The sequence below is a fragment of the Protopterus annectens genome, chromosome 3.part1 (genome assembly GCF_019279795.1).
Source record: "Protopterus annectens isolate FY-2018-M chromosome 3.part1, PAN1.0, whole genome shotgun sequence".
NCBI lineage: Eukaryota > Metazoa > Chordata > Ceratodontiformes > Protopteridae > Protopterus > Protopterus annectens.
In genome coordinates, this window is record NC_056732.1 from 1,030,543,981 (window position 1) to 1,030,570,248 (window position 26,268).

Genomic DNA, 26,268 nt, shown 5'->3' on the forward strand with positions numbered 1-26,268 from the left:
GTAAGGTGGATAAATGTCATATTCCAAACATATAAAGGCTCAAGTATGGTTAAGTGTGCAGGTGATATTAGGCACTAGAATTACAAAGGGGCATGAAACAGAGTTGTCCCTTTCCACACTTATAGGATCATAGGAAGTTACTAGGCTATTGGCCCTGAGGGCCTAAAGCCTAGCCAAGAATTTAGCCCATGTTTATAGCACCCGATGCCCCCATCGAGCAGAGAGAGAGGGTGGAATCCCAGGGGTGTATTTTCTGTTTCCTATTCAGTTATCCAGGTTGCACTTAAAAAGGGGTAATGAGGTACTCTGCTTGACATGGCGAGGGAATCTATTCCACAGATGGGGGAGTCTCTGGGACACAAATCTGTCCCAGCAACAAGCCCTATTGATGTCGCAGACCAGGATGAGGTCGCGCATGCAGTTTAATCGAGTGGAGCTCGACTTGCAGATATGCAGCAGTCCCATCAAGGCAGGGTCTGAGATTGCTTTGTATGCCAGAGGTCACCTCTGGGGAGTCTGTACAAACATCAGTAGAGGGACTGGGATTTTAGCCCGTTTATGTATGGTAGATGTTTGAGGCCCTGATTCTACTGGTGAGGAACTTCTGTGGTCTCTCCAGCTACTGCATGTACTTTGTGAGGTACATGCCAAAAGGGGAAATGTACTCAGTAATGGGTTTTATAAGGGAAGAATACAGGGATGTTATGACCTACTTGTCCCTGGATGAGATACCCTTACTTATGAGGTGGGCCATGTAGAAAGCTTTCTGTACAATGGAAGCAACATGGTGGTCAAATGTCAGGTTGCTATCAACCAGAGTGCCCAAATCCCTCACAACTGGCTGTGTGCTTAGGACATTATTAATGTGATAAACTGTGGGGATGTCACTCCCCATAGAGGAGGATGATGCATTTTTTGGTATTCAACTTGAAGCCATGTTTCTGGCACAGGTCATTTGGCTGACTGAGACCCTCTTGGAGGATGTCCACATCACTAGGGGAACTGATGAAAGTGCCCAACTTGCAGTCATCAGCAAAGTTGGTTAGCCATAGCCCACACGTTTTGGCCTGCACCTCAGAAAAGTCTATCCCAAAATACAGAGGGCCCCAAAACTGATCCCTGGGGTATGCCGCTCGTTACAGGTCTACTGCTTCAGGTGGCCTTCCCCAATTTTGACTAGGTGGTTCTGTCAGCCAGTTTGCTACCCATACCGTAACATATGGATTGATGTCTAGTTGAGAGAGTTTATTTATTATGCCCGAGTAGGGAACAGTTTCGGAGGATCTAGCCACGTCAAGGTAGGCGGTGTGCATCATCCTCCCCTCATCCATGGCTTTGGTGACTGTCTCAAAGTCGATCAAATTTAACAGACATGACCTCCCCTTGAAGCCAAACTGTGTGTGATCGGGTGTTTTGAGGTTGCCAATGTCTTTGTTAATGAGGTCCATGATAATCCATTCCATGGCCTTGCAGATCAGGCTAGTTAGGCTCTTGGGGCTTCAATTTCCAGGACTTGGTGGATACTCCACCTTTGTGCAAAGGGATGACAGTGGTTGTCCTCCACTCAGCTGGGATGAAGCCTGTACTCAGGCTTTGGCTGAACAGGGCGCCTAATGGTGCTGCAAGTTCCTGCCTGAGTTCATGTAGGATGCAGCCTAGGATGTTATAGAGTTCCATGGAGGCTGCATTTTTTGCCTTTGAGCGCGCAGTGATGACTTGACTTGAGATGAAAAAGCAACGCAAGTTTTCCATCTGCAACAAATAAAAAAAAGCCTATCAGGCTAAATGGAAAGGGATGGTGCTTGATGAAAGGAATATTTGCAGATTTGGAAGGCAATGGAAGATCCAGCAGGGGAAGATATATTGTGGAGTAAAATGGAAAAACAGACTTGAAAGAGGTTCGACCATGGCAGAATATTATATTCTCAATAGGTTACGTATTGGGCAAAATGAGAGACAAGGAGATGGAGACACTGGATACATGGAGAAGGAAAAATAAAAACCCAAGGCACTGGGTCAGTTAGTAAAGGCGGGAGTGATAAAACATGGCTTAAAGTGAAAGAGGAATTCAATTTACAGTAAAGGGAATACAAACTGTACGGGTCTTTCATCTGAATTAAAGGAAAGCACAAGTACAGAAAGCAAACTGTCAATGACAAACCTTATTCTAGAAGCAAAGGCAGACATAGCAACTCCAAAGAGAATACTAGGTTATAAAGGAAATGAAACAAAGCCTACATCAAGGTGAAACGGACTTAGTGAGAGATAAGCCATATCCCTTACTAATGAGGAGTGGCAGCAAAGAGTTTTGGCCTCAAGATATACAACAAAGTGGGGGACATTTACAATATTTGTGTTGAAGTGTTTGTAAAGGTATTTTTATGCTTTAGACAGGCCATCCACAATATATCTGCAAACTCTTTAGAATTATTGGAGATCTGGGAAAAAGGATAACAGACCCATGGGAGCACATACTTTGGAAATCTGGGGAGCTACAATTAAACAGATTTACAAAGGAAAAATAATAAGGTGCAGAAGAGTGCTGCGCTTTACCTCTCAAGTTCTTATCTCAAGAAATCTGGGCAAAGCCTAACATAACGGGGGGGACAAAGGACCAAAAATAGGTCAGATTTTAAATATTGCTCTGATAAACTTAAAAAGTAGCTAGAATAACAGGGTATGTGTTAAAATCCATTTTCTAAAAAAATATAAAGTCTGAAACTGAAATATATGTCATTATTTAGGGATTTAATTCCTCAGATCATCCCACGGATTTGCCAGAAAACCACAAATTTTATGAATACACACATTTTGAAGAAAAATCTGGACATTCTGTGAAAATATGGACAGTTGAGAGGTATGTGCTGTTGGATTAAACTAGAATGAAAAAATAAACGTGAAAGCACCGTTATTAGCAACTGCAGAAAAAAAATAACTAGAAAATGGAAGGAGAAAGAAATCCCAAATGTACTACAGGTACAGAAAATAATGATGGAAGTGAGAGATGCAGAGATGAAAAGGGCAAATGTAAAAATAAATCCTTGACTGAAAATGGGAAGTATGGGATAAAATAGCAAAATTAGTAAGGTTGGATACAAGACGATGAGGATGCTGTCAAAAAAAATTGCAAGAGTGTACTACAGCAGAACCTAATAACTTGTGGGAAGAGTCTTCTCACCTTGTGGATGCTTGTGCGATATATAGTTTATACTGCATTTAAAAAAATGTAAACCGTAAGTAATAGACTATATACTTGGATTCCAAGTTGAAAAATACATTGCATCAAATGAGTTTGTTCAGACTGTGTTCATCAGGCTGGCCACAGCAAGAAAACATAAATTGGATCTTTAGTTGGATACGTGATTGGACTATTAAGTGGGCCACGAATGAAAACAATTTGAAGTGCACCATGCAGGAGGACTGCACATAATATATGCTTGTTATGATGCAGCTTAACAAATGTTTTAAAAAATTCTTAGTTTAAAGAACTTCTCTGGGCCTGGAAAATTTTGCACTTCTTGAGCAAGAAGGTAAGGAAGCACCAGATAAAATACTACTAATTGCAAAACTTATCACAGAAAAAGTTATCCCGCAAAGAGATGAGCACAACAAAATAACATTGTCTCACTGACAACTTTTTCTCGTCATGAAAACCACTCAAGATTTAAAAGCCAAATGACTCAACTGAGCAAAGATGAGACCTGCTACTAGTACTATGATGCCATCTTTTATAAATTGTTTTAAGTACATTTGTTTCCTTTTTTCACAAGCAGACTTGTCATCTGATAAATCAGATACAATTTTAGGCACCTCTCTACAAACATTCTACATTTTTTCACCCCTCATATCAAACCTGCCTGCAGTATTTATAGATTTTTCAGTACTAGTGCCTTTAGGAATTACTGCCTGCCCACCTGAAAAGTAGCAAATCAAGTCCTATTATTTGAACCAAAGTACATAAAAAAAACAAAATCTGCTGAAGTCTGCAAAATGCAAATGCTTCCACTTTAATATATGTATACTAGCCATCGCTGCATTTTCATCTCCAAAACTCAACAACCTCACAGTAAACAGTCTCCATCCTGCCTTAACCTTCCCAAAAAATATTTTTCCTTTTTTCTCATCTCACTAATTCTCAAAGCATACAATATAAAAATTAAACATAGAAATATTTTCTATATAACTATTTGTTTAACCCAAAACGACTGACAAAACATTTTTCTCAAACTGACTCAACATGAACATACATGTATATATAAGGTCGACTATTAAATTATGTTGTATATACTATACATACTGTTTCAAACATTTTATTGTCCTCACACTGCATTTCAAAAAAATTACATTGGATTTACTGTTTGCTGTGGAAAATGTGGTGTTGTGTGGTTCCTAACTCAGCCTGAGTCTGAAAAAAGTCAGAATGGATCAGTGCTCCTAACTAGTTAAATTAATATTAAATGCCACTGTACATTGTAGGCCACCTAAAAATAAGCCACCACATATAACTGAGAGGCAGGGTAGAAACACAAGCACTTGAGTGCTTTGCTTGTTAGACAAAGAAAACAGCTTAGAATAACTAAACCAAGTTATCATCTTGCAAGCAATGACAACATTTAGTTAAAAAGCAAAATCTGTACATCAGACCTGCTAGGGAAGAAACCAAAAGATTCAAAGTGAGAGACATGACTATTGACTTCAATGTAGTAAAAAAAAGAACTGAGGGCGTCACTGGTGATGCTGCTCTTTACAACCAGATTTCCTGCTTATGACCTTGGCATCCGATATAGGGAGGTCAGACTTCTTTCAAGATATAGCAAAAAAACAGACATCCACTTGCAGCTTTATACCATTCAGATGATAAATAACTTGCAGGTATAAACCTTATACCACTGAAGTTACTTGATCTTAATCCTCAAATGCAGTACCCCCAAACAAGAATGCCTGAAACAAGCAAGAAATGAATGTTGCAGTTTCTCTGAACTATTCTAAATTTCCACTTATTTTTCCAATGCCTGTTTTATCCTATTTAAGGGCATGGGGAAATCAGCACCTATTCTAGGCAGCAACAGCTGTAAGATAAGGAACCAGCCTGGGTTGTTATCAGTCCGTCACAAGATACAGACATAACCAGAAGTATTTTACAAACAATTTACCTAGCTTTCATCATTTTAGATATTGGAGAAAACAAGTGAGCATTAAAACATGCATGAACATATAAAGGACGGACATCTATCTGCCATATCTCAGACAATGGAAGGAAGCCACATACCAGCATGAAAACCCACATGGGCAAAAAAAAGACATGCATATTCTGAAAAGAAGGCATTCCAGCTATGAATTCAAATGGAAAACTTAGTGATCTGAGGAAGCAACACTAACTGCTGTACCATAACTTTCAACCTTCCAACTTCAAATTGCGCAACAGGCAAAATATGAAACACTAACAGTTTACTAATTTTCAACTTGGAAGCTCAGAGAATGATTAAATGGTTTACTTTACACCTACAAAAATGTTAATGAATTAATGTGATTCAGTATTTACCATGAAAATCCATTACAAACTTAATACTGAATGTGTCAGACCCTTTCAATGTGGAACTAACTGCAAGGAAGAAGGACTTAATACTCAAAAATGAGTATCACTCCTCATAATGAAATGCACTCGATAGGTATGTGCTTCACTACTGTAACAACCAATAAAACGCACGTTAAGCCTAACCTGTAACATGAGGTATCATACATTACATCATATGAACAATCAGGCTGATTTTTACAGACCTGTAAACACAACAGAAAATCAGTGCACTTCTTTCAGACAAAGGTTCTAGAAATATTGTCTAAAAAGACTTCTCTTTAGTAACCAAACCATCCAAAAATCAGTTCAGTGCATTAATGGTGTTCAATATCAAAGCCAAGGAAATACTTCCTTGGCTCTGAAGTATAAGTTAGAGGCACTGTGGTAAGCAACAAGAGAGACACTGGCAGGATTATAACTTCAGTCTGGGAGCATGTCAAATGATTCATAAAGGCAGCTACAAGAGACAAAATGGGCTTAAGTACAACTAATGAATGAGTACAGCCCTTAATACAGCCAATCATGTCGGAACAAAAGGCAAGTGATGTTACATACCAGGAAGTGTGAAGTTGAGAGAATCAATCAAACCTTCGACAGTCTTAAAAATGAGAATATAATCATATGTGAAGATTATGACTTGTAAATGTTATGGCTGTCCTTTGCCCATGATAAGATTAAATGGACTGCTAAAAGAAAATAGTTGAATAACACGCTCTTTGAAAACAAGTTGCTTCCATTCATATTTTAACATTTCTTCAGTGGCTGAAAACAGTTAAATGTTGGAAAAAGCTCATCACAGAGGTGCAACTGTCCACAAAACACATTTAGCCTTTATTTACTGAAACAGCAGAAGCAAATGCAGAACATACAGGCTGAAAACATACAGGCTGAAAAAGTACAAACTTGTAGGACTGCGTATTATGGAGTATTATATTAAAAACAGAAATTCAGCATGCCACTTTTCCTTTGTATTATCACTGTCAATAATTTCAATTAAAATTACCTTAGATGTTTTAACTTAGTGCTGCTACCTTGCAATAAAGGCTTTCGCTGTCTTACTCAAATACCGGAGAATTGTGTTAAAATGTAACAAACAAATGTCTAGTTGGCATGAAAATGTTAAGCACCACACTGAGAAATGTGTTTTAAAAATGACAAAGCAGCTTAAGTAAATGAGAATCTCATCTTTATTCTATAACATTTGCACTCAGGATTTCAGATACCCACCTGGAGGTCTTTAGGTGCATGTATTCTGGCAGTTCCAACTTTGGCAGTGAGACCTATGCTTTTCAAAACTTTTGTACCTGCAGGACTATCCAACTCAACGTCAATTCGAGCAAATAATTCTTCAGATATGCCCAAAGGATCTAATAAAGAAAATAATTTACATATAGCATCTCAAAAAACACAGCAACTCACAGAACTCTGATACAGCAGCAATCAAGCACCATTTAAATATGACAGAAATGAGAACAGTTGTGGTTTAAGAAGTTAAGGCACGTAACTATACAAGCACAGTTTTGCTAATTAAAAAAAACACGGTAACTCAAGCACTTCATGGACTAAAATCAAAAAGGTTTTCACCTATGTACTCTGTACAAATCCAGCATGCTTTTTGCTTCAAAGCAGTTCTCTCACTCATTTCACTGTCTTTTTTGTTGCAATATGCTTGTCAACATAAAAAAAGGACTTGCACAAAATGAGTGGAGTCCCTTGCATCAGTTCTTGAGCACTGAAGACATGATCATCGCCAAGCTGAACTCTTGAAAATAAATATGTTTAGCCAAGGCGTTCAGCATTATTCTTTTTTCTTTATGTCGTGTGACATCAATATAAATTTTTTTGTTTGAAACTTAGTCATGCCTACCAAAAAAAAAAATGCATGTATCTCTTGAAAATAGGCCAAGAGGTAACACAGTAGGTCTGATCTGAGTTCATGATCTGAAGTTTTAGAAGGTGTTTGTGTAAACAGACCATCTCCCAGGGACTAGAACTCAGAAGTATCTTCACTTGTGTGTGCCTAAAAAATAGTGGCACCAGAGATCAGAGGTGGCAGAAGACTAGGTGAGAAGTCTAGATAGTACTGGTGTAGTAAACTGTGGTGTATATTTCATGGAAATGTCAAGGTAGCAATCCTATACAATGGTGTATGTACCAGTGCAATTCACAGTATCATAGATTTTTTTGGAAAGCAAGAAAGCCACATGAAAGTGGAAGCCTAGTTCACATTACCACTAGCAGCAAATACCTTAATGAGTTCTAGTAAAGCCTTGCAAGCATGGGAGCAGCAGTAATAAATACCTACTAGAACAGTTCACTTATTTATTTATCCTTTGCTGACCAAGATGGTCCCACTAGGCTAGTGGTCTCTTCAGGTGGAACTATACATGGAATACATACTACTAGCGGAAATCTGGACAGGGCATCTGAGAACTTCCCCTAGTCTTTTTGATAGGAGCCTTGGGCTCTTTCACATCCACCTGAGCTACCACCAACTCAAGAAGATAAGACCTTAGTTTAACATCTCACCTGAAGGATGATGCACTCAAAAGTGGAGTGTTAGCAATACATCTACCTGGTGTGGGAACAGAACCTACAACTTTCTGCACCAAAGATGTGCGCGATACCTGTTGCACCACTGATACAACAATGACGAGGCTAAGATTACTTTATCTGCTGGAAAAATAAGTAACAAACATGTAAACAGGAAGGGTCCTACTAACATCAAGTCAGAGACTTCTGTCAACAACTGTGTGCAGTAGTTTCCCTTCCATGTTAAAAGAGGATGGAAAATAGTCTTTTTATACTTGAAATTAATAATTTGAAGAGAAATACAGGTTTAATGCAAAAGGAAACAGTTTTTCAAAAGAGAAACTAGATTTCTTCAAAGCAAAAGTCCTGAAGTTGTAAAACCATTCTAAATGTAAATGCAACCACAAAGTTTTCTAAGGAAAAAAAATAGGACAAAAAAGGTTAAAAGGAAGAAAAGCCAATTTTTTTAATTTATTTCATGTAGTGGGGAAAATACTTTGGGGAATACTGAAACTATTTCTGCCTGCCCATTTAACTGAAGGGGAGCATTAACTTGAAAGAAGCTATGATCAAAATTTGTAATGGGGTGTGGACAGAAGCTCTGAACTGGCTGAATGGTACAGAGTAATAGGCATCTACTAGCTACAGCTAAGACTGGTACCTATATCCATTCAGAATATCTACTCTTAGAATTTCCTGCTTGGAACTGTACTACAAAACATGTAAAGTATTATGCTGCAATTTTTGAACATTTTATAAATTACCAATTGGTTTCTGATTTATGTTACATAGAGTTCATAATAATCTTTATACAATTCAGGGTGGAAGAAAGGCCTTTCACAAAGCTGACAAATTATGCAAGACAAGTTACTTATTTTTGAATGAAGCACCTATCTGTAGATGGAATAACCGACTGTTAAAGAGGGTTCAAAGCCAGGTACGAAGGTACTACCAATGTGATCCGCTATAATAATTAACATTTGTAATCTTATCACTGAATGTTAACTTGTCAAATCCATTAAAAAGATCCAAGTATCTGTGCACATTAGGAAAATTACTCCTCTGCAATACATCTGGAAACATGACTGTCAATGGAACATCTGAAATTGAAGAACCTTTGGTATAAATTATTAGGGAATGCATCATATCCATTGAGAGGTTGAAAGGGTATTGCTATGATTTTGCAAACAAATATGGATTTTGAGCTGCTGGAATACAAAAAGATAAATGTAGATTTCTATTAGTAAGATGGAAACTACAGGGAGGGTTATGCATAAATACAGTTGTGTAAAAACGTATGGGAGAATTCCTGCTCATCACTGCTATAGTAAGGAGTATTACAAGGTTACCTTGCCAAAGGTAGGCATTTGTCCTGCCCACATACCAAAGCATGGGGACTTCCTTGCGCCATATATCAAACATATGGCCTACATCTACAAGTATGAGGTGTATAAGCGATGTACAAGCGCAAAACCCTCAGAAATGTACTGCACCAGAAGAGCAGGAGCAGAAGAGGCACAAAAGAGCATGGTATATACACATCCAGAAAAAAAAGAGAAGCTGTAAACTTTGGCTAGAAGAGAAAAGTGAAAACCAACAGAGGGGAGGAGGGACAGACAGAATTCTGCAACAGTGATAGGTAGGACATCTCCTTAAGTTCTTACACAACTGTACTACGTCCTTCCTTAATCACTTTTGCACTTCCTTACTACAGGGAGAGTACTAGAGGTACTGTAAAGAATGGTAGGAGGAAGAAAGAACTGAGGAGCTCATTGAAAAACACATATATTGGACCTAACAAAACATGCTGTGGCCCTTGAAAATACATCTGTGAATACCTTTACAAAGCACTAAGTTAGCAGACCAATTAGTAGCCTCCAGAATGGATCCAGCATCAAGAACCTTAAAACCTTAAAATCTCCAAAGAATGACAAAAGGAAATGGCTTTAGAGATACAACAAGAAATATTTTGGAAACTCTGAACCCCAATTTCTGTTTTGAAAACAAACAAGAAGATACTCAGGTTTCCTAATATCGTTTGTCTTATCTATGTAGTATCTGGGCTGTCTATGCAAATCTAAACAATGAATAATTTTCTCACTTTTATTTTGTGGAGAAGGGAACATAGATAGTCTGATTAAAAAAAACATTACTGACAACTACAGGCATAAATCTGAAATCCTTGCAGACAGCTAGGAAAGGGTGAATAGCCATAAGTACCTGCAGTTCAAATACACTTCTTGCAGAAGTCAGAACCACAAACAAGACTGTTTTCCAGGTACACAACTTTAAAGTGGAAGTGGCTGCTGGTTCAAAAGGAGGCTGGGTCATCTTTTTAAAAACATAGTTCAAGTCCCAAGGAGAAGGAAAGGGTTTTCTCGGAGGCCTAATATAGAAAATGCCTTTTAGAAACTGACCTCAAATCTAGACTTGGTTGATCCAGTGGTAGACAGGTAGAAATGTAGGTAGGTAAAGTGTAGTTGTGCAAGATCTTACCATAACAGCAGATGTCCTACTTCTCACTGTGGCAGTAATTTTTTACAACTGGGATACCCTGTCAACAGTCCAGCCACCATACCACAATCTTCACACCTTCCAAGTGCTAAATGTCAAGTTCTACATCCAAAGTTTAAAGTACAGGTGTGATGTATGAGCTAATTGTCCAAACTGAACTGCCCCAGAAGAACCAGAACAATGCAAAAGGAATGCAAGAACATGTACATCCACAAAGGGAAATGGAAAGAGGAGGAAAACAAAACCCCTCGAGCAGAAGGAAGGTAGCAAACAGTAACAGGGAAAAGGAGAGAGGGGGACAGAATACTGCAACAGTGAGAATTAGGACATCTACTGATATAGGACAGCTACTGATATGGTAAGATTTTGACTGTGGTGGTGGTGCTACGGTAGCATTGTCGCCTCACAGTAAGACGTTGTCCTGTTCGATTCTCAGCTAAAGTGTCTTCTGTGTGGAGACATGCGTGAATGGGCATACCTTCGTTGAAGGTTGTGCGTCAGAGCTAGCAACTCTGCACGTAATAATCTACTGCCAATCATTAGCGGACCAGAGTTCCGCTGTGGCGACCCCTAACCGGGAAAAGACGAAAGACACAACAACAACAACTGATATGGTAAGATTTTACAAAACTCTATGTCCTTCCTTATCACTGCAGCATTCCTTATAAATGGGACAGTACAAAAGCTACTGCTGAGGATGGAAGGAGGAAGCCAAAGAGAAGCCCAAGCAAAAGCTCATTAAGGATGGCCCTGTAAAACCCCACCCTAGCCCTACAAATGACATCCAACTTGTAATGTTTAAGTAAAGGTGTGTAAGACGACCAAGTAGCAACTACCAAAACAGATCTAGAAACCACACCCTTGAAAAAAGCACCAAAAGAGGCAACTGGCCTGTTAGAATGAGCACAAACAGAATAGAACTGTTTGGCTTGAAAGGAATAGCAAAATAAATGACTTTAAAGATACAAGAGGAGATAGATGGCTTGCTTAGAAACAGCCAAATCCAATTTCCTGAAATGAAACAAAACAAAAGGGTGCTCAGATTTCCCAATAACTTTTGTCTTCTCTAAGTAATATCTGAGCTATCTGTAAACCAAAAGTGTGATGAATCCTCTCACTAGAATTCTACAAGAAAGGAAAAAGTGTGAAGATGAATTATTTGACTCAAGAGCAAATCATTAATCACCAACATCCCATACCAGCCTCAGTAAGAAGCTGAGATCCCTCATAAAATCCTCCAAAGCTAGTTACGAAAATAAAATTGCCCAAGATTCCAAAGACAACCACAAGGCATTCTATAGCTATGTCAAAAATCTAAATGTCAATGCTCAGATCTGCTCTGAGCTACAACAGAATGGCATTAAATATACCGATCCCAAGGACACTGCCAATATCCTGGCAGATCGATTCAATGCAAACTTCACCCCCTTCTCACCCCCTAAAGGGCCCATCTCAATACTGAAAAATTGCCAAATTCCAGTAATAACGGCCACACAGGTAAATAATACACTCTCCAAAGCTAAGAATACAGCATCCTTGGGACCAGACAACATCCCAGGCTGTGTACTACACGAATTACAAAATGAACTGGCACCGCACCTAAGTATCATGTTTAATCATAGCCTCACCTCAGGCTTCGTGCCCACTGAGTGGCGCACAGCTACAGTTATCCCACTCTACAAGGGGGGGGGTCCACCGTGGATCCTGGGAACTACCGCCCCATCAGTCTGACTAGCCTGATCTGTAAGGCCATGGAACGTATTATCATGGAATTTATAAACAAAGACATTGGCAACCTTCAAACACTGGACCTCACGCAGTTTGGATTCCTGAAGAGCCGGATCTTGTCTCCTGAACCTGACTGACTTCTTCGAATCTGTCTCCAGAGCCGTGGGACAAGGGTAAGGTGGTCCACACAGCCTATCTGGGCCTCGCCGAGGCCTTTGACACCATCCTCCACTCTTGAGTCATAGATAAACTTACTAAGCTGGGCATTAATCCCTACGTCACTCAATGGGTTGCCAACTGGCTTACTGACAGAATCCACACTGTAAACGTAGCCGACTCCAAATCCAGCTCCAGACAAGTGGGAGTACTTCAGGGTTCAGTCCTGGGACCACTCTTGTTTGGCATCTACTTCTCTGAAGTACAGGCCAACACTAAGGAACTCTGGCTAACAAAGTTAGCAGATGACTGCAAACTGGGAGCCATTATTGAATCCCTAAAGTATGTGGATATTCTACAAAACGGCCTTACAGAAACAGATGCTTGGTGCCAGAGCCATGGGCTCAAGCTCAATTCCAAGAAATGTATAGTTATCACCTCTGGGAAAAAAACATGTACCCATGAATGCCTACATAGTACACTAAACACCGAAAGTGTGATAAGAGACTTAGGGACACAGGTGGACAGTGGTCTCACCTTCGATAACCACATCAGCACAACAGTCAGGAAATCCTTCTATGTGGCACATATCACCAAGGGCTTTTCATCCAGAAAAAAGGAGGTCATTGTCCCACTGTACTCATCCCTCATTAGACCCATTATAGAATACAATTCCCCATTTGGTATGTACCTCTCAAGACATCTGCAACAACTGGAAAATCCACAGAAATGCCTCATTAAAAGAATCACAGGCCTAAAGCATATGCCCTGTGCTGACCATCTAAAAAAACTCCACCTATACTCTGTTGCATATCCTCTACTCAGAGGCGATCTCCGCTTAACATACAAGGTCATGTCAAACCAAGAGCTACTGGACATGCTACACAAAGAAATCCCAATCCCTCAGAGACAAGCTCCAGGGATCTAAACCTTGTCATCACAATGAACAAAACATGCTGGAGGGATAGGTTCCTGACCCAGACACTCCCCAGACTCTGGAAAAGACTTGCCTATACATGTCAAGCAGAGCGCCTCTTTGGCCCTCTTCAAAAGGAACTTTGATGATTTGATGGGAGATAAGAAATTCACCCCGGTAATCACGTCAGTCACCCTGCTAGACAGGGGTCCAGGGAAGTAAATACTGTGGGAAGAAAGAGCCAGGGAATTATGGCTAGGCTTGTATAGGCCCTTGGGCAGATAGCCTAGTATCAACCTATGGACCAACCACCAACCCTGTCCTTGTGTGAACTAAAAACAGTGGAACTGCCGTGTGTGTCTGAAATTCAAAGACTCTCTTAGTAGAAGTTAAGAGCCACCAACAGTACAGTCTTTCAAGTACAATGCAGCAAAGAGGAAACTGCAGGCTGAAAAGGAAACAAATTTAATTTCTCAATAACAAAACTAAGATCACAAGCAGGAGGAAAAGGCTTTCTTGGGCTTAATACTAAGGGTGCCTTTCAAAACTGTTGGACTTCAAAGCAAAAAGCAAGAGATAGATTCAAAGGCAGACAGCCAAAAATAGATTGCAAATGAGCTTTAACAGAGTAATATTACCAGACGATAAGTAAGCAAGCCACATTAAGAAAGGACCATAGCAACATCCAGTGAAAAAGGGTCAATGTAGATTATGTATGTATACCTTTAAGAAGCTTTTCATGAGCTTGCACGTGTGTATAAATACCGAGGATGCATGAGCCAGAGCCAGACTAACATTTCATAGAGAGCTGTTGAGATCTAAGGGTGCATGTATGTAATGGCATGTCAGTTAATCAGTTTGTGTATATTTTATGTTGCTGCTATCCATCCTGATGTGTTTGTATACAATAAAGCATATAAACTAACTACCCAGCCTGTTAGTCTTGAATCATAACTTAAGACGAGCGACACGGTGTCAGAATGGGATCCAGAATCAAGACTAAGAAGCACATGATTAATGCTAGAGGAATGGATTATCCCGACTGCATGCACAACACGCAAAACTGGTTAAAAACTTGCTTAAATGACTTCTTACTCAAAGAATACAAAATGAAGCACTCAGAATGCTCAAAAAATGTCTGAAACTGCGACATATCGATAAATATTCAAAATAGTTACAAAAATGTTTGAAATAATGTCCGAATTGCATAAAATGTATAAAATAAGGAAAATGACCCAATTTTTTTCACTATGTGCTACTTTTTCCCCAGAGAACCTTTTTGGCTAGGCTCATATAGGCCCTAGGGCCAATAACCTAGTACCTACCTATGAACCTATAAAAGCTATTTGAAATATCTGAAGTATAGTGTTCACAAGTTTGTGCACTGTTACAGTGCAATTTGAAAAATACAGCCATTTCAAAGCATATTTCACAAAGTACAGTATTTCGAAGTGTTTCTTGTGCATTTGCATGTTATTAAAAGTAATTTGTGTGTGCATGTTCTTACATAATTACAAGGGCCATATCTGCAAGTGTGTTGAAGCATACTTTGTTGGCATTGCTGAAGGATTTCGAAAACCTAGTTCACTTGTATTTGATAATATTGCAAAGAATTGGGGAGTGAACAAAAGTATGATATTTTTATACAAGCTGCATTTTCTGATAAAGATGCATGTACAAAGGCATTTATTCTGCTTAATTTAGCTGGTTCAGGAGCCTTAGAAAGGCAGCATTCATTTGTGTATGCGCCTTCTGTGTTTGCAGGAGAGGAGGAAACACTCATAGTGGTACTGGCTGAAACAAGGGAAGATGCCAAGTGCTTAAAAGGTAAATTTAGAGAAATGTGATTCCCCAAACGAATATTACAATGGAAAGGCTCTTATATTACACAATGGATCAAACCCCTGGTGAAACTTTCGCAGCATATACAACTGACTTGCGAAACAAAGCTAAAAACATGCATATTTGGTGATTTATGAGATGCTTTGATAAAAGACAGATGTGTGTGGTATCAAAGATGATGCTGAGAGAAAGAATGTTTCACGAGTCATTTAACTTTGAATAGGGTCACTGAGATTTGTCAGATGTATCAGCTCACAGAAAAAGCACATAAATATGCTTACACGTGAGAAATGCATCTTCTAGTGCTAATGTTGACAGTATGCAGCTCATGGTTAAAAGAAACTGGCCCAAGCACATAGACGCTTGATGCAGGTCCTGTGACACTCCCTGGTAAACCCCGTAGCTTTCTAGCAAATTCCAGAGCACGCATTGTCTCAATGAACCACAAGAGAGAGACTCAGCAAAATTAAAGAATGTGCCTTTACCTAGCATCATGGTCAGCTGTTATAACTGTGGCAGAAATCACAAGCCCAGAAGAGAAAAGGTGCCTAGCTTTTGGTCAGCAATGCCACAGATGTAAAAAGTGGAATCATTTCCAAAGATTTTGTAAATCAAAAGAGGTACATTCTTTTATTGAAAGAGAACATTCAAAGAGACAAGTTGATCAATTAGAAAGTTGTGACCCTACTTTTTATGTTAATGGTGTGTCAGTGCTTATTGAAACAGTCAATGCAGTAGACGTGTGGGCAAAGAATGAAGTATTTTGTACTGTTCGGATAAATGGGAGACTCTCAGAGCTCAAAGCTGACAGGTTCAGAGTGCAATGTTATGTCAGCAGTAACATTTACTAGAGTATGTGCTGGTGAGAAGCTTGATTTGGCAAGTGTCTGAAGTTTGTTGCTTATGGTGGTGAAGGAATTCAAACTAAAGGTTTAGTAGTGCTTTCATGTTACTCTGCTGGGAACAGCTATGACTTGCAATTTTACGTAGTCAAAAGGCACGTACAGTCATTACTAGGCCTTAGAGACTGTTTGAAAATGGGACTACTTTCGCTTAATTAGGAAGTTCACCATGTAAGCTTGAAAGACCACTGTTCTAATTTCACCCAGTCTATTTTCTCTACCTATGCTGATCTTTCTGAACACAACTTAGACAAACTCCCACTTGTGTACTCCATGAAATTATACCCTGAAGTCAGCCCAGTTGTCAAACAAGCCAGGAAAGTTCCAGTAGCTATGCAGAACAGAGTCAAAGCTGAGCTAGATAAAATAAAATGGCACAGCAAGGTGCGATATGTTCAGTTGATGAACCTATTGAACGAGTATCTTCCATAGTAGCAGCTCACAAGAAAAGCTCAGATGATATCAGTAGATGTAGTGATCCAATAGATTTAAACAAAGCACTGAAAAGACCTCATCATCCAATGCGTATAGTCTAAGTCACTGCTCTTATGCCAAATACCACTGTTTTTTCTGCTTTGGATGCAGTGTGTTAATTTTAGAATTTTGCTTGACCGAAAATCTTCCTTGCTAACCACTTTCAGTACTCCTTTTGGCAGGTACAGATTGAGAATGCCATTTAACTATCCAACCATAGATTGGAAGACCTACTCATGCCAAAACACAAATGCCCAGACATGCCTTGATTTCATCATTGCAAATGCCTTGGACCAGCTAGTCGACACCCCCACAAGAGGTGAAAATATCTTGGACTTGGTATTAACCAACATGAGTAACCACTGCAGCATCCCTGTAGTGTCATCCTCCCTGGTTAGATCTGACCAGAAAGCGGTCACTTTCAAAGTCACCATCTTCCCCTGGACCCCCTCAAGCTAAGGTTAAAAAAACTTCTCCAAAGCTGATTACAACCTCCTGAGGGAAGGTATACACAGCTTCATAGCCCCTCCCCTCCATAGGAACTGGCACATATGTCCAAACCTACACCATAGTACTATATGAGCATTTATACAGCTGCATGGAATCAGTAATACCCAACATGACAAAATCATCCTCGTCAAGGAAGAGTAAACCTGTCTGGTGGACATCTGCAATAAAACAAAAAATTGCTGTCCAGGACCAAGAAGGAGCAGGTGCCTAATTGGAATTTCTCCTTAGGCTGGAACAAGCAAATGAGAGCACTAGTGAAATCCTCCAAAGCAAATAAATTCCAAACTGGTCACATTTACTGAAGACAATCAAGGCTTTCTTCACATATGTCCGCAATCACAAGGGAAGCACCCAGAGCTGCTCAGAACTGGTGGTCAAGGACACCACATACACAAACGCCGTAGATATAGCCAACCTGCTGGCAGACAGCTTCAGTGAAAACTTCAACCCTCTGTCCCCTGCATTAGTAAACCAGGACACTCCAGCACCTGCCCCCCTCGCCTTATCTCTAGGGAGCAAGTCATCACTATCTTTCTCAAAGGTAAAAAAAATACAGCCTCCATAGGACCCGATAACATCCCAGGCTGCATCCTATATGAATTAACTTGCAGCACCATTAGGAACCCTATTCAGCCAAAGCCCAAGTACCAGCTTCGTCCCAGCTGAGTGGAAGTCAGCTACCGTTATCCCTCTGCACAAAGGTGGAGTGTGGCCACAGATCCAAGAAATTATACACCCATCAGCCTAACTAGTCTGATCTGCAAGGCCATGGAGCGAATTATCATGGACCTCATTAACAAGGACACTGGCAACCTCGAAACACTCGATCTCACAAAGCTTGATTTCATCATGGGACGGTCATGCCAGTTAAACTTGGTAGACTTCTTTGAGACTGTCACCTAAGCCATAGATGAAGGGAAGATAGTGCATACCTTGACCTTGCCAAAGCCTTCGTTAGTATTCCCCACTCGGGTATAATAAACTCTCTCAACTAGGCATCAGTCTGTATGTTGCTAGATGGGGAGCAAACTGGCCCACTGATAGAACCCATCTAGTCAAAACATGGGAAGCCACCTAAAGCAGTCTACCTATAACAAGCAATGCGCCCCATGGATCGGTCTTGGGGCCTTTGCTGTTTGGGATATACTTTTCTGAGGTGCAGGCAAAAACAAGTGGGCTATGGTTGACCAAGTTTGCAGATGACTGCAAGCTGGGCACTGTCATCAATTCCCCTAGTGATGTGGACATCTTCCAAGAAGGTCTAATACAGACAAATGACTTATGCCAGAAACATGGCCTCAAGCTGAATGCCAAAAAATGCATCATCCCCTTTGGGGAGAGTGATATCCCCATAAATTATCACATTAATAACAAGGTCCTAAGCACGCAATCAGTTGTGAAGGGCTTGGGCGCCCAGGTTGAGAGCAAACCGACTTTGACCACTTTACTGACTCCGTTGTATGCAAAGCTTTCTATACGGCCCACCTCATTAGTAAAGGTATCACATCCAGGGACAAAGTGGTTATAACTATCCCATACTCTTCCCTTATAAGACCCATTATTGAGTACAATGCCCCTTATTGCATGTACCTCACAAAGCACATGCAGCAGCTGGAGGGAGCACAGAGGTTCCTCACCAGGAGAATCCAGGGCCTCAAACATCTACCCTACACAGATAGGCTAAAGGCCCTGTCCCTCTCCTACAGACTCCTCAGAGGTGACCTCTGTCTGGCATACAAAGCAATCTCAGACACTGTCTTGATGGAACTACTGCACATCCGCAAGTCAAGCTCCACTCAAGTAACCCACACGTGTGACCTTAACCTGGTCTGTGACATCAACAGGACTTGCTGGCACGACAGATGTGTGTCCCAGAAATGACTCCTCCTGTGGAAAAGACTCCTACTCCACATGAAGTAGAGTACCTCATTAACCCTTTTTAAGTGCAACCTGGATAACTGGAAGGGGAACAGAAAAAATACACCCCTGGTATTCCATGTGTCCCTGCTGGACAGGGCATCGAGAGCCGATTTGTCAGAACATGGGCTAAATTCTTGGCTAGGCTTGTAAGGGCCACAGGGCCAATAGCCTATTAACTTCCTAATGATACTATGATCCATTTGGGATAAATTCTGCCAGTGAGGTCTTCCAGTGTGCCATGGAACAAATTTTTTCTGAATATCCATATGCTATTACAGTAGATTATATTCTAGTAGGAGGTAATGGTGAAGCAGAGAATGACAAACATCAAGAAAGTTCTGGAAAGAGCGTGTGAGTTGAATCTTAAGCTGAATCCTCAGAAGTGCAAATTCATGCTACAAGAACTTGTTTATGTTGATCATTTGTTTACCAGTTCAGGCTTATGACCAGATCCTTCAAAACAGACAGCAATTCTCGAGATGCCAGCTCCACACAACATTCAAGCCTACAAAGTTTTCTTGGCATGGTTAACTACCTAGGCAAGTTCATTCCAGACTTAAGCCAACTTTCAGCATCACTCAGAGTGCTGGCATGCAAAGATGTATCCTGGTCAGACTACCACCAAAGAGCATTTGATGCCCTGAAACAGGGAATTCCCAGTCCACCAACTCTCAGATACTATGATGTTCACAAACAAGTAACTCTTTCTTGTGATGCTTTGAAATTTGTTCTTGGTGCAGTCATTCTTCAAGAGGGTAGACCAGTAGCATAGGTATCCAGAACTCTAACCGAAACAGAGATGCAGTATGCCCAGATAAAGAACTCTTGGCAATTGTGTTTGCATGTGTAAAGTTCCATGATTATATTTATGACCGACCTATTAAAATCAAAACTGATCACCAATCTGTAGTCACTATTTTGAGAAAACCTATGCATACAACTCCAGACAGATTGCAATGCATGATGTTGAAAATGCAAAAGTATAATTTCAGTCTTGTCTACACAAAAGGCAAACTTCTTTATCTTGCTGATATTTTGTCCAGATTACCCAGAAATGCCACTGAACAGCATGAAAATGAGAAACTTGACTTTGAAGTTATGGAAGTGAGAAATTTTTCTTCCACACATCTTAATGAGCTAAGAAGTCACACAGCCTCAAATCAAATACTTCAGAAGCTCAACCACTATCAGTCAAGGACGGCCGTCAAAGCAATCTTGTTTACCTCATGATCTGCAACCATATTTTCCTCCTAGAGATGAGATTTTGTTTGACAATGGTATCATGAAAGATCCAAAAGTAATTGTTCCAAAATCCTTACAAGAGTATTACCATTTTGCATCGTGGCCATCCAGGAATTGATTCTACCAAAAGAATGGTGAGAGGACTAGTATTTTAGCCTTCTATTTCAAAGGATATTGAGAGAGTACTTTCATCTTGTTCTGTATGTAATAGTACTAAGCCACATCAACAGAGGAAACCACTTCAGCTAAACCAGATTCCTGAATTACCTTGGTCGACAGTAGCTGCAGATTTTCGAATGGAATGGTCAGCATTACTTGGTGTTAGTAAGTAGACTCTTATTCAAATTGGTTCGAGACTGACCTACTTCCTAATTTAGCATCCAGCACTGTCATCACTAAGTTGAAGAGTCATTTTGTAGTCCGCACAGTTATTTCTGACAATGGTACACAGTTTACAAGCCAGCAGTTCAACAGATTTGTTTAAGAGGGGGACTTCATGCTACAAGTAGCTCTGAGTACCCACAGTCAAATGATTTGGCAGAACATGCAGTTCAATGTGCGAGACAGTTATTAGAGAAGTTGAAACAAGACAATAGTGATATTTTTCTGAATCTCCTGAATCTCAGAAATATTCATCGTGATAAACATCTTGGTTCACCTGCACAAAGGCTTTTTGAAACAAACCAGAACCACACTACCAATCAGTAGCAACCTGTTGGTTTCCCTGTGCTAACAACAACAAAGCAAGTGACAGCTCAACTCATGAAAAGGTGTTTGTCCCAGAAGTCCTATTACAAAGCCAGCAAACTGCTCAATCCATTACAAGAAGGGGAAGTAGTGAGGATGCAGACGTCAAAAGGTTTTGATCTGACTGAAGTCGTGAAACGTGCATGTCCCAGAGTCAAGATCTTACATTGCGGAATCACAAAGGGTTGAATTTAGGCAGAATCGTAAACATTTAGTACCGGTGTCTGAGCCTGTATTGCACTACCTTACCTGTGAAAAAGACTCCAGATCTCAGAGCGAGTTATCCAGTGCTCCAGTTCCAGAGGACATTCCAGCAAATATCCCTGTTCCTGAGAAGATTCCAAAAACTCCTGAAACTGACTGTTCACCAATGACTGTCCCTGTTGCTAAACCTAGTCCTAATTGGTATATCACTAGATCAGGTCGCATTTCCAGACCATGTTCCAGATACACGGCAACTTGGATATGAACATTGTGTTCATTTCTCCATGTCTGTATAATTATACATCTTTTTCAGAGGTTATTGTGGGCAATTCACTAAAGAGGTAGGATGTAGATCAGTATGCAAGTATACCTTTAAGAAGCTTTCCATGGGCTTGAACATGTATATAAATACTGAGCATATGCGAGCCAGACTCCCATTTTGTAGGGAGCTGTTGAAATATAAGCATGCATGTATGTAATGGTCAAGTTAATCAGTTTGTTTATATTTGATGTTGCTGCTATCCATCTTGATGTGTTTATGTATAAAAGCATATAAAATGAACTATCCCATCTGTTCATCTTAAATAACATAGGACAAACAGTCAACATCATGCTTGAGATACTAAAGCAAAAATCTCTTCCATTTAGCCAAATAGGATTTTCTAGTATGGATTTTTTGGCATCCTACAAAAACATAAGCATGTCCTCAGAAAATTAATGCCTAAAAATAATCAAAACCCTATCCTTCAAAGAAGGAACACTAAGCACAGACCATAAGCTGAAATAAACCACGTAACCAAAGCTTAAGAGCAGGACCACCAGTAAAACACAGCAGAATAAATGTGGTTCCAAATTGCAAATCTTAGTAAATCCAAGTGTAGATGTAACAAATGTAGTAGATCCAGGCACAGAAACCAGGAGGCTGATATTTGAGTTTAATAAAACAGTAAACACAGTAAATTAAGCTCTTTCATCCAAGACAATCAAGGACTTCATCAGAATATTGAAAACCTTAAAACGTACTACTTAAATACAGATTTTTAGAGAGTTCTGATGTCATCCTAGCTAATTAAGTAATTACAATTAAAGATAAAGCACTTTACATTCAGCAACACACATCTCAACATATGCAAGCCTATAAAATATTAAACATTTTTTTTTAGCAATATGAAGTTTTGGAAAGAACTTAAAATTCTTATTTCAATTTTAAAATGTCTATACGTACGGTGTCATTCAAACCAGGTAGTTTATCTGTAGCTGTTAAAAGCTGCCACTTTAATTCTAAAAAGCAGTAAGTTTTAACTTCCATGGACCACCTCTGGGATCTAAAGAAATGGTGTCTTAACACCCAAAATTTGAAAGAATGATTAGGGTTGTCCCTTCACGCTTGCCCAAACCACTTTTTCTTTTTCTGTCAGCATTACAGCAGTGTCTGCGTATTCTCTCTCAGCTTTCTTTCAGTCTTCCCAATATAAAAAGCTGAGCATAAGCAACATATACGACTCTCAGAAATAGCTGTAAAAGATTTTCTTGTTAACCCATTCTTCGCCATTAATAACCAGTTTGTCCCCTTCCACGATATATTTAAAGTAGGAGCACCTTTATTGAAACTTCTGTTATTAAATTTTTTTTATTTGATTGAGTTCTAACAAATCTTTAAAATTCTTCTCTCTCCTATAAACCACTCTTGGGGTGTGCCCCAACACATTAAGTAATTTGTTGTCCACTTTAAAAAAAAATTCCAATTAGTTTTTATAATATTGGTAATTTGCATACCATGTACACTGTAAGTGGTAATAAAAGCTCTACTACTGTCATTTTTCCATACACATTTCAGTTCTGTATTTAAACTACCTAACACTGCTTTGTAAATTCCTTCTACCCTTTTCTTTACAAGTTCTGCATATACCTCAGTTACCAGTTTGACATGGTAACCCTCAGAAAGAAACAGGTTAATTAATTTTTGTATCCTTATGAAAAAATCTGTCTGAGGCCATTTGAGCTGTCCTTACCATTTGACCTTTTATAATTGCTTTCTTCTGATGGAAAGGATGACAGCTGGAAAAATGTAATAGAGTAAAGTAGGTGGCTTTTCTAAAAATTCTAGAAGTAAATTTGTGATTAACCCTCTCTCTCTAAAAGATAATCAAGAAAATTAATCTAGTCTTTTTCAGTAGGTGAAGATAAACTAAGAAATAAGTTGCATTTCCAAGGCAGCATAAATTCTTCTAATTCTTCTAATGTACCTGTCCAAAAAATGCATATATCATTCAGGTACCTAACAGTAAAAATTCCATTTGTTAAGGTACCTAGACTGCATGAGAAAGATATCTTCCCAATATGCCAAAATCAGGTTGGTGTATACTGGGGCACAAGCCATGCCCATTGCTATACCCAATTTTTGATGAAATAGGGAACCTTCAAAGTATACAAAATTATCAGACAGGACTACATCTAACAAGGTGGCAATTCTGTACATAGTAGAATGATCCCAGTTAGTATGTTTACTGAGAAACTCGGTCACCCACTGTATCCCCATATCATGGGGGATAACCGTGAAGAGATCATTCACATCAACTGTAACAAAAAATCTAGTTATCTGTACACAAGGATGAGGTAATTCAGGTCAAAAAGTCCCAGGAATCTTTAACAACCCACATATAGTCTTTAAGAACATATTTCAACAGATAGTCAATATATTTCGCAACAGGATAAGTTTTTGAGATGTTTGCATTGACAATTGGCCTGTTGGGTCCTAAAGATCCTTATAGATCTTAGGAATACCAAAAATTCCTGACATTTTATACTGTGCGCTACACAATAAATCATGTACTTTGCTATCACACCATCCATAAGTTTGTGAAGTGAAATGTCAATTTTTGCATAAGCAGTGTTCACCTCATTAAGGGAAACTTTCTGGTAGGCGTCACCACAAAGTACATTTTCCATTTTATCATTATAATCCATAGCATTCCGAACCAAGAGTCCCCCCCCTTTTCTGGTTTCATCACTCTGTTTTGTTACTTCACACCTCTTGTAGTACCTAGGCTGCTTCTCTGTTTAAATTGTATTTAATGTTTGCATGCAAGTTTTTACTCAAACTTTTCCTGATGTCTACTTCACATATTTACACAAATAGGGCAACTTCTGTTTTTAAAGGGGGTTAAAAGTACTTGGTCTATGAAATTGACTAGTGCTAGAACTGTTAGATAAAGGCAATGTCAGTTCCTGTACTATTCTGAATGATAAAGATTTTTCTATATACAACTACAGTGATACGCTGTTGAATATTAAACATGTAAACTTACTGGGAAAAAGTTCGAATTTTGAACAAAGAAAAAGAGGGAGACTGGATGGTGCACTCTCAGATTTGAAATTATTTACAAGGAAGATTAAGTGTGTGGTTTAAAAATTCAACCCCCCCCCCCAGCACTAGCCAATTTCATAAGCCAATTAATTTTAACTCCCCTCCCCCCTTAAAACCAGAAATTGCCCTATCTGAGAAAATATGTGAAGCAAACATTTGAAAAAGTTTGAGTAAAAACTTGCATGCAAACAATAAGTAATGTGAACACTGTTTATGCAAAAATTAACAGTTCACTTCACGAACTTGTTACGGATGGCGTGACAGATGGCAAAGTATATGATTAACTGCATAACACACTGTATAAAATACCTAGAATTTCTGGCACTCCCATGATCCACAAGGATCTTTAGGACCCACCGCTCAGGCCAATTTGTCAGTGCAAACAACTCAAAAACTTATCTTGTTGACAAATATGTTGAGTATCTGTTGTAACGGGTCTACTATACATGATCGAAATTTCAGAAAGACAAACCGCATATGGCAAAGACCATATGTTAGACTCCTGAAATTTCGAACATGCAAAAAACACTACATTATTTGAAAACTGCTAGCAAGGGGGCTACACCCCCCTTAACTTTAATATACCAACTCCGACATCGCACTACAGTGTGGTAAACGGAAATTCTCCCATTCCGCACAATGAGGAGCTGTCCATTCAGAACGTTCGAAATTTCAAAAGTCGATCATATGGTCTCGGCCATATGGGCTTCGGCTTTTTGGAATTTCAAACATTTGTAGGGGAGCCGTTGAAACATTTTCTTAAAGACTGCGTGGGGTTATTGAAGATTCTTGGGATTTTTGACCTGAATTACCTCATCCTTGTATACAGATAACTCGTTTTTTTGTAGCAGTACATGTGAAGGATCTCTTCACTGTTATCCCCCATGATACGAGATGCAGTGGGTGACAATTTCTCAGTAAACATACTAACTGGGATCACTCTGCTATATACAGAATTACCACCTTGTTAGATATAGTCCTGTCTAACAATTTTGTATACTTTGAAGGTTCCCTATTTCATCACAAATTGGGTATACCTCCTGTATACGCCAACCTGGTTTTGGCATATTATGAAGAGAACTTTCTCATGCAGTCTGGGTACCTTAACAAATGGAATTTCTACTGTAGGTACCTGGACGATATATGCATTTTTTTGGACAGGTACATTAGAAGAGTTAGAAAAATTTATGTGTTTCCTCGGAAATAAGACTGATTTCTTAAAGTTTACCTTTATCTACTCAAAAGATAAGATTAATTTTCCTGATGTTCTTTTAGAGAAAGACAGGGTTAATCGCAAATTTACTTCTAGGATTTTTAGAAAGGCCACTTACTTCAACACCCTATTACATTTTACCAGCTGTCACTCTTTCCATCAGAAGAAAGCAATTTTAAAAAGGTCAAATGTTAAGGGCAACTAGAATGGCCCCACAGCTAGAATTTTTTTGCAGAGGAAACAAAAAAATTAACATTTTTCTTAATAGGGGTTACCCTGTCAAACTGGTAACAGAGATGCACGCAGTAGTAGTAAGAAAAGGGTAGGAGGAGTTTACAAACCCTTGTTAGGTAGTTTAAATACAGAATTGAAATGTGTTAAAGAAAAACGACAATAGTAGAGCTTTCATTACCACCTACAATGCAC

At 39.3% G+C, this 26,268-nt stretch overlaps 1 protein-coding gene across 1 annotated transcript in view; it reads right to left on the reverse strand.

The window, feature by feature from the left end:
- Positions 1-26,268, reverse strand: part of LOC122797744 — a 1,403,591-nt gene that overhangs the window by 1,235,805 nt on the left and 141,518 nt on the right. Inside the window, exon 6 of the mRNA XM_044066269.1 lies at positions 6,803-6,942. Coding sequence (XP_043922204.1) covers positions 6,803-6,942 — 140 coding nt within the window. The remainder of the gene's footprint in view (positions 1-6,802; positions 6,943-26,268) is intronic.